This window comes from Camelina sativa, chromosome 9, assembly GCF_000633955.1.
Source record: "Camelina sativa cultivar DH55 chromosome 9, Cs, whole genome shotgun sequence".
In the NCBI taxonomy this organism is placed as follows: domain Eukaryota; kingdom Viridiplantae; phylum Streptophyta; class Magnoliopsida; order Brassicales; family Brassicaceae; genus Camelina; species Camelina sativa.
The window spans coordinates 16,554,777-16,565,138 of NC_025693.1; the positions used below are offsets into that span (position 1 = coordinate 16,554,777).

Here is a 10,362-nt window from a genome sequence, read left to right on the forward strand (position 1 = left end):
ACATGGTTGTGCAATTTGGCAAGGTACTAAAGTCAAAAAAAAAAAATACCCATAATACCATTATGAATTCTATATCTTTTTAATCTCAATGTATATAATTTCAATGTAGGAACTCTATGGAAGGAATGAACTTTCAAATAATTCTTTGGATGTCGACAATTATAAGTTGCAAATCAAGCCAGCCGAAATGAGTTTGACTTTATCTAAGAGAGAACATACAGAAAGCAATGTTGGGTCAGTAGGAGTCATAGCATGAAGAAAAGGAAAAAGATCAAAACTGAACCCCGAAATTGAACAAGTTACATCACTTCAAAACATGATATTGGTTTGATTTTATTTTGGACTTTTTCTTGGTTTATTTTTTGAAATAAAATTTTAAATTATGTAGACAATTATTAATGCTTCAAAACATCTTAACGTTTTGGTATTAGTAAAAATTTATTTCAGTCATTTACTATAATTATGTTAAAAAGAAACGAATATTATAATTATATATATAATGTGACATAAATAAAAACATACTATATAATCGTTTGGGAAATAATGATAGTTAGAATATCTCTAAACCCCAAAGTAAAACTTTTTTGAAATAAATCAAAATTCCAGAAATAATGATAATACGTTAAAAATAAAAGGCCAAATTTAATAATCTGAATATTTAATATGAGAAATTAAGAAAATGATCATTAACGAATATGTTAACAAATTTTATTGTATTAAAAACTTAATGGTATTCCTGAATATTGTGCTTATTCAATACAAAATTTTAGGAAATATAATATTATCAAATGTGAAATCTTATCTTCTACATGTTATATATATATATATAATTCTTATTATTTTACCATGTCAACTAGAAAAAAAAAATCTGGACCAATTCTTGAGTTCTTGCTGTTTGACGTAAAAGGTAAAGCAAAAATCAAGCTTTTACATTATTTTGTATTATTGTAAATTTACATTCACATTTTTCAAATGTATATATGCAGAATCATAATGAAACGTTCATCTGGAGTTCGTCGATCCACCAAGAAAAGTCTAGAAGCTGATGAAGATGCACTCCGTTCGCAACTTCAACCAGAACAATATTTTTTTTTTTGTGAGGATAGCATTCCGGAACCAGTTAAAAACAAAAATACAGAAAAGCAGTAAAGAATCAAGTTCTTCTGAAGATAACTCATTGGCGCATCTTAACGTTCAAAAATCCATTGTTGACGGTGAAGATAGTATATTGAAATCAACGAATAAGAAATCTCGATTTCAAACTTGGATGGAATACAATACCATGACTATCAATGAGTCAATTAACACATATGATAAGGGTGTTATTGGATTTTTCTGGTGTGAGAAGAACAAGATATGGACGCAAAGATCTAACATGAAAAAGGATTGACTTTCGAATGACGTTTTTGAATTTAAATTTTAATTTAAATATTTAATAATAATATCTATTTTTATTTATAATTATTATCATGATGTTATTATAATTCGTTTTGATTTTTAAGGGATATTAGTTTTGATAACACAATGAAATTACCTTTTTAATAATAATTATGATATGACAATCCAGTGGAAAGTTCGATAATAGTATAATGTTACTAATGGAAAAAAAAAATATAAGTTGAGATATTTTTTTGTAATAACAATAATGATATATAAATTAGAACAATATTTTATAAAAACTAATGGTTCGATAATAATCCGATGATGATATTAAAGATTATGGAAATATAACAAAAAAATATATTGATAAAGACCAAGAAAGTAAATCTGAAAAAAATACGTATTAGAGATCCCCAAACATAATTAGAAAGATAAATAACATATTTTTAAAAAATATTTCAAAAAAGTTAATAGGATATATATAAACATATGTCAATATTCGTATATATCAATAATTAGTACATTTTAGTTTACAAAATATATACGGCACCGTCTTCTTATATAAACAAACCTAACAGCAAAATTTAGACTAAAATGGTCAGAATTACTAGATTATATGAATTCTTGATCGTACTTTGAATTTCATTTTGCAGATTGTTACACTTGACGTAATATAATGAGACCTTCGAAGATTCCATATCGGAGGAAGAATGTAACGACACATGCCGTCTCTAGGAAACGTACAGACATTTTCTATTCTTTACATTAAGAGATATGTTTCATTCAAAACTAATAGATTGTATGCAACAACATTATTAAACTACAGCTGTTAGTTCTACGATAAATCTACATACTTTTACGAATGCATTGAATTTACAGTATCCTGATCCACATAAGATGGCAATGTTTAAAAGAATGCAAATACTGAAGTCTAAAAGAGCAAAAAAAAGAAAAAAGGTTATATGTTCGGGAAGGAATTTTAAATTTAATATATATATGCTAATAACTAATCCAATTGTTACCTATGCAGAAAATTTTCTTCTTCCCGTATTACAGGAAGATTTCGCATGTTTCGTCGCAACAGATTCGGATACAAACGATGAAAGTGATTCAGATAGCTCTACTGATGGGAATTCATTCAAGATTAATGATAACGATGTGACATCTGAAATGTTTCTTGGCTTCCCTCCTGTAAAAGCTAAGTTATTAAATAATGGTATAACATGATGCATATCTGATTCGTTATACGATATTTTTGTAAATATGTATTTTAAAATATATATATTTTTAAAATATATGTAGGTTATTATGATGATGGAGATCCTTATTTTTTATGTGATAATTGTGGAGCATATATGTGGTATGGAGAACGGGTGAATAAACGGACTAAAAAGGCAAAGCCGGATTTTTTACTGTGTTGCCATCGCGGCAAAGTAATACTTCGTACTTTGAAGACTGCACCTAAAATGTTATTAGCGTTGTTATACAATAACGACGATAGGGGTAAAAACTTCCGCGATAACATACGAGCATACAACATGATGTTTTCATTCACATCGTTAGGTGGGAAAATTAACCATTCAATAAATAATGGTAGATGACCATATCTATTTCAGATGTGCGGAGAAAACTATCATCGTATCGGTGATATCTTACCAGAACCTGGCAAGGAACCAATGTTTTTGCAATTGTATATACATGACGTATGTAACGAGATAGCTAATAGAATCTCTGCATTTAGGTAATTATTAATATTGATATATACGTATTTAAATATTATTCATATCTTAAATATTTGTTAAATATCATTTACATAATTTTTTATATTCTACTAATCATGATTATTATAAATTTTATGTTTTGATGTTGATATAGAACATCAGGATCTTCTGGAGATTTAAGACATGAGATTGTTGGGCTATTAAAAAAGATGTTTGATAGTCATAATCCGCATGTTAGGGCGTTTAGATCGGCACGTGAAAGATTTAATATGGAAGACGGTAGCGAAGGTTTGCGATTAATGTTACCTTCAGAAAGAACTACTGATGCAAGAACTCATAATCTTCCTACCAGCAAAGAGGTTGCTGCTCTAATACCCGGAGATTTTACGGCTGGTGTGAATAAACGTGACATTGTTATAGAAAGTCATTCGGGTAATTTATAGAGAATAAGTGAGTTTCATCCCGCATACTTGCCTTTACAGTACCCATTTTTGTTCCCTTATGGTGAAGATGGTTTCAGATTAGGCATCGATATAGGGTTCGTGGATACCCGTGGACGTAAAAGGAAAACAGTCACCATGAGGGAATTTTATGCGTATAGAATATTTGAAAGATATCAAGAGTCTTCGACTATTGTAATGGCAGTCAAATTATTCCAGCAGTTTTTAGTCGATGCATTCACTACTATCGAGTCAAACAGGTTGAACTACATTTGGATGAACCAAAGCAAACTCCGAACTGAAAGAGTCGATAAGATAATTGAAACTGCTGAAAAAGGACATGGAGATCTTGCACAACATGGAAAAAGAATATTTATTTCGTCATCGTTTATAGGTGGAAAGAGATATATGATGCAACATTATCTAGACGCTATGGCTACTTGCAAGTATTATGGATTTCCTGATCTTTTCATAACATTTACGTGCAACCCTGTAACATCCGTACCAAGTTTTGTAGTTTTGGTGTGGGTGTCGATCGACAACCTTGGTGCATTGATCGACACCATGTGTTTTGGTTTGGTCAAGTTTGTTTTAATTGCTATTTGGTTTGGTTTGGTTCAATTAGAATCCCTAAATCGTTTTTATAAGTGACTAAACGATAAGGGTTTAGGGAGAGTTTTGTTGTCGTCATTAAGTGAGAAAAGAGAGAAAAAGGAGAGAAAACGTTTCTGTGAGTTTCTGGGTTTGGTTTTGGTGTTTTTGGAGAGATGTGTGGCTGTAGAAGGGATAGTTGTTGCGTGAACGAAGGAGAAGCTCCTGGAGGTGTCGATTCCATCGTTTTCTCAACCCAATCTTCCTGTATTTGAGGTGAGTGCTTGACCATGGTTGATCTAAGCATGAGATCTCTTTTGTTTGGCTATTCTTTATCTTTCTGTGGTGTTTGCTTGCTTGGGTGTGTTGTTCTCGAGTTTCCCATAGGTTGTGTGTCATTTGGGTGAGTTTGGGGACGAAATCGGGATGATTGGAATCGGGATTCGACGTTCGTGTTCGTGCAGTTCGCGTCTGCAGGTATGGCATCGATCGACACCGTTCGAGCATCGGTCAACACTGTTTGTGTCAGCATCGGGCGACACCTTTCAAGCATCGGTCGACACCATGGCTCCTAGCATCGATCGACACCAGTTCAAGCGTCGGTCGACACCAGTCTCAACCGAGACTTGTTTTCCTGGTTTGATGTATTGTTGTGTTTTGTTTGCTTGCTTAAACATGAGGGTCTCATATGCTTGTGTGTATAACCTAGTAGATGGGAGGACGGCCTCACTAAGTATTTATGATAATACTTACGCATCTCAATTGTTGTTTGTGGTGTGCAGGTAAAGGCAAAGTGTGATCATGGAATCAAAAGCGATGAGGAGGAGGATGTTCTAGAGGCTTGATTGATTGTGGTCTAGCTATTGTTAGGTTGCTAGAATTGAGTTGATAGAACGTTGTAGGATGTTGGAACCTTGTTATTTCATTGCTGGTTTTGGAATATTGCATTATTGGTTATTGGATTATTGTTGTTGGAAATCCTTATTGGTTTAATGGAATTGTTTTCTTTGGTTATCCGCTGTTGTTGATTGTTGCTAGGTGGATAGTGGGTATGAGACCACTAGTGAATTAATATTAAAAAAAAAACGGGAAGGGTTGTTTCAAACCCAAGGTGGCCTGAAATAGATCATTACATAGAAAGACATCGTCTTAGTAAAGAAGATAGACCTGATATATGTAGTCGAGTTTTCAAGATGAAACTTGATAGATTAATGGACCAAGTGAAAAAGGAAAAAACTTTCGGTATCGTTAATTCTGGTATGTATTATATTATTTTTATTATTATTTATATTAGTCTTTCGAAAAATGTAACTTAATAATGTTTAAATATAAATGTTTATTTGTTTTCAAAAATTTCAGCGATGTATACAATAGAATTTCAGAAGAGGGGTCTGCCTCATGCGCACATGATTCTGTTTTTACACCAAGACAATAAGATGCGTACAACAGACGACATTGATAAATTCATTAGCGCTGAAATTCCTGATAAAGAGGTGGATAAGTATTTATACGAAGTCGTTTCTGATGTGATGATCCATGGTCCGTGTGGTCCTATGAACAGAGATAATGTCTGCATGAATAATGGGCAATGCACCAAATTCTTCCCAAAACCATTCATGGATAATACTATTGTCGACGATGCTGGTTATCCAATATATAGACGACGTAACGATGGGAGAGTTGTGGAGAAAAGGGGTTTTCAATACGATAATAGTTATGTTATTCCCTATAATCGTGATTTATCACTCTGTTTTCGTGCTCATATAAATTTTAAGTGGTTTAACCAGACACGTTCAGTAAAGTATTTGTTCAAGTACATCACTAAAGGTCCGGACTATGTTAGAGCCAAAGTAGGAGAAGAAGATCAGGATAATGAAATTAAAAAGTTTTTCAATTGCAGGTAACAACTTGTTCAAATTGTCAAACATTCTCATATTTAATTATTTACAGTTTTAAAATATTTTAAGAAAGTGTGTCAAACTAATCCAAGCTTTTTTAGGTATGTATCTGCATATGAGGCTTCTTGGCGAATTTTTGCTTTCCCGATTTGTTATCGTACTACAGCCATAGAAAAACTCTCGTTTCATCTTTCAGGACAAGAATTGGCTATTTACAACGAGGATGATCCAATAGAAGATGTTTTGCACCGTACAACAAATAGAACTTCTAAATTTTTGGGCTGGATGGAATGCAACAAGATTTATCCCCAGGCCAGAAAACTCACGTATGCTGAATTTCCAACTAAATTTGTGTGGAATAGGAGAGAAAAACTTTGGAAGCCAAGGTTGGAGAAACGGAAAAGTTTTGCAATAGGCATAATTACGTATGTACCGCCTTCTGTAGGACAAGCCTATTACTTGCGAGTTTTGCTTAATAAAATTCCAGGACCAACAAGCTTTGACTATTTAAAAACAGTCAATGGTGTACTTTATAAGGATTTTTAAGAAGCTTGCTATGCTTTGGGATTACTGGATGACGATAAGGAGTACATTGCAGCTATAAATGAAGCAGGTGAATGGTGTTTTGGGGAATTTTTAAGGAAGTTATTTGCGATCCTTCTGCATACAAAGAGTTTAACTGTTCCTCTTGAAGTTTGGAATAAAACGAAAGACATCTTGTGTGAGGATATTTTGTTTAAAGAAAGGAGAAACAGGAACGATCCAGGTACTTCATAAACTTATTTTCGTTCATGAAAATATTTCATTTTCCGAAAGAAAACATTATAATAAAGTGTTTTAAATTTTCTGCGGTAGGTCTAATGTTGTCACGGACTCAGATAGAAATTATATGTTTAACTGAAATAGAACTTATGTTACAATCGAATAGGACGTCTCTTACGGCCTTCGAGAGAATGCCTAGACCAGATGATAGTATAATGAACACAGGAGTAAATAGGCTTATCGCAGATGAGAGAATATATAAGCCTCATAAACAACATGAATTGTACGATGAGTTGTTACCTATGCTAACTGATGAGCAGAGACGTGTTTATGAAGAAATTATTCACTCTGTCAATCACAACAAAAGTGGTATGTTTTTTGTCCATGGTTTTGGTGGTACTGGAAAAACTTTTATGTGGACTATTCTTGGTGCTGATATAAGGTCTAAAGGTAATATTGTTCTTAATGTTGCTTCAAGTGGTATAGCTGCTTTGCTTTTGGAAGGTGGTAGAGCAGCTCATTCAAGATTTCGTATTCCAATCAATCTTAATGAACATTCTGTGTGTTCGATAGATGCCGAATCTGATCTTGCTGATTTAATTAGAGAAGCAAAGCTCATAATATGGGACGAGGCTCCAATGATGAACAAGCTTTGTTACAAACTTTAGATAGGAGTTTGCGAGATATTATGAGGTGTGACCAGATTTTTGGAGGTAAAGTTGTTGTGTTAGGAGGTGATTTTAGACAGATTTTACCAGTTATTACGGAAGGAGGAAGGGTAGCGACAGTTTTAGCATCTATCAACTCATCTGTTCTTTGGAATAGTTGTAAAGTTCTTAAACTTACCGAAAATTTGAGACTTCGCAAAGCATGTAATAGTATGGATGCGGGTGCTCTTGCTACTTTTTCTAAGTGGCTTCTTGATATCGGGGATGGCAAAATTAATGAGTCAGATAGTGGGGATGTGGAGATAGAAATTCCGGATGATTTATTAATTAATACAAGTGGAAATCCTATTGAAGCAATAGTTAAAGAAATCTACGGAGAACAATTTACAAGGAGGACTGACCCAAAATTCTTTAGTGAAAGAGCTATTCTAAGTCCAAGAAATGACGATGTTGATAAGATAAATCAGTTTATGCTTACTAAGCTTCCAGGTATGCAAATTAAAAAGGATATAGAAATTTAATTTTTTGAAAATTTTCTAATATTCCAAACATATACGAAATTTAATTTTTAAATTTTGCAGGTGAGGAAAGACGATATCTTAGCTCTGATAGTATTGAAACGTCTGATACGAGCGGACTTGATGATATGATCTACACTCAGGAATTCCTAAACAGTATTCAAGTTTCTGGACTGCCAAGCCATGTTTTGACTTTGAGAATAGGAGCACCTNTGGAGAACAATTTACAAGGAGGACTGATCCAAAATTCTTCAGTGAAAGAGCTATTCTAAGTCCACGAAATGACGATGTTGATAAGATAAATCAGTTTATGCTTACTAAGCTTCCAGGTATGCAAATTAAATAGGATATAGAAATTTACTTTTTTTAAAAATTCTAATATTCAAAACATATACAAAATTTTAAATTTTTTTATTTACAGGTGAAGAGAGACGATATCTTAGCTCTGATAGTATTGAAAGGTCTGATACAAGCGGACGTGATGATATGATCTACACTCAGGAATTCCTAAAGAGTATTCAAGTTTCTGGACTGCCAAGCCATGTTTTGACGTTGAGAATTGGAGCACCTGTCATGTTGCTAAGGAATATAGATTCTAAGGGAGGTTTATGTAACGGTACGAGGCTAATTATTACTCAGATAGCCAATCATGTAATCGAAGCAAGGATCGTGAAAGGAAAAAAGGTTGGTGATCGAGTACTTATCCCTAGGATGTATGTTAGTCCACCTGATGCAAAGTTTCCCTTTCGTATGAGGCGACGACAGTTTCCTATTACCGTGGCGTTTGCAATTACTATAAACAAGAGTCAGGGTCAGACGCTAGAACATGTTGGATTGTTTCTTCCGAAACCTGTTTTCACACATGGACAGCTTTATGTTGCCTTCTCTCGAGTCACAACCAGAAAAGGATTGAAGGTGTTAATTACAAATAAAGATGGGAAATGCCAAAATAAAACACTTAATGTTGTTTTCAAAGAGGATTTTAAGACTGTTTAATTATTATGTTTGTAATTGAAAAATTGTTTTGGATTTTTAAATCTAAATTTATTTTCTATAATTAAATAAACAAATTTTTATGATCTTTAAAATACAATGCGTGTCATAATACTCATTACAATTTGTTGTAATATATCTAAAATGGTAATATTGCTATGTAATTAGATATAATATATATTTATGTAATGGTAAATATAACTGTTGACTGTATCATAAAGTCTAAATATTAACTATTAAATCTCAAACAAAATTAACTTATAATCTTGCATCATATCTATTAACAACCATTGATGAAGGAAAAACCATGGCTTAAACCGACGTTGATGAAGGAAGGAGGTGAAGGACCCAAGAATACTCAAGGTACAGCCCTATCAAGCGACTACTATTGATGAAGGAAAAACCATGGTTTAGAAGGTATCCCACAATGGGTGATGATATTGATTTATTGTAATTTTGAGCGTTAATCAATAAAGATCTCTTTGCGTTCATTCCGTAGAACTGTTCACATACGAATCGGTTAAAATTTGCCCAAACAATTGGCGCTAGAAGGAGGGACAGTTTTAACTACGTGAGTATGAATGACAGGAGATGGTTTAACGACGGTATCAGCTCATATGTTCTCAAAGATAGCTGATAAACTCAAGGATCTAATACGATGATGGAGAATCTAATGATCGGGGGCATAAGCACTCAACTACAAACGAGTAGTTCTAGAAAAGTCCAAAACCCTAAAAAGAAATCAACTACGACAAGACAATGACATTCACAAGAATACGATGTGGAGGAACAAATCTCACAGGCCAAGGGCCAAGGTTCTATATGTTTATAGCAACTCACCTCCACCAACTATTAGGAAATTCTTGTGGATCAACATCGATCCAAGTTGGGGTTTAAAAAAAAAAAAAGAAAAAGTAACTCATGACTCGGGGAGTTCAAAGAGACTTTTCCTTGAAGGATCGGATCTGAAACCTGAAACCGGCACCATGAAAAGTTTTAGCTACTTGAGTATGAACGATGGGAGAGGTAATATCTGACGGGATGAGTTGATATAAGATCGAAGATAAGCTAATGAAATCATGGATCTACTATGATTATGGAGAATCTAATGATTGGGGACAGAGCTACAAACGCGTAAAGGTATAAGATCACAAGCACATGTCGTTTAAAGCAAACTACATAAGATAATTGCGGAAGATCATTATTGACATATAAAAAACCAACCATCGCACCGGAGCGGCGGAGCCTAATCGCTGGAATGTTATACAAGAAGAAAATTCACGTTGGAGTTTCATAACAACTGGCCTGATTCAATAACGAAACCTACCTGTCGAGCAACGTACGATAATAATTATGCACAAGGACGAAGTCAGCTACTACAGCTACTAAGG

At 33.6% G+C, this 10,362-nt stretch overlaps 1 protein-coding gene across 1 annotated transcript; it reads left to right on the forward strand.

Annotated features, from left to right (window-relative positions):
• LOC104715348 lies at nucleotides 7,673-8,250 on the forward strand. The gene is made up of 2 exons (XM_010432763.1): nucleotides 7,673-7,949; nucleotides 8,042-8,250. Exons 1-2 carry the CDS (start codon nucleotides 7,673-7,675, stop codon nucleotides 8,248-8,250), a joined length of 486 nt encoding a protein of 161 aa, XP_010431065.1.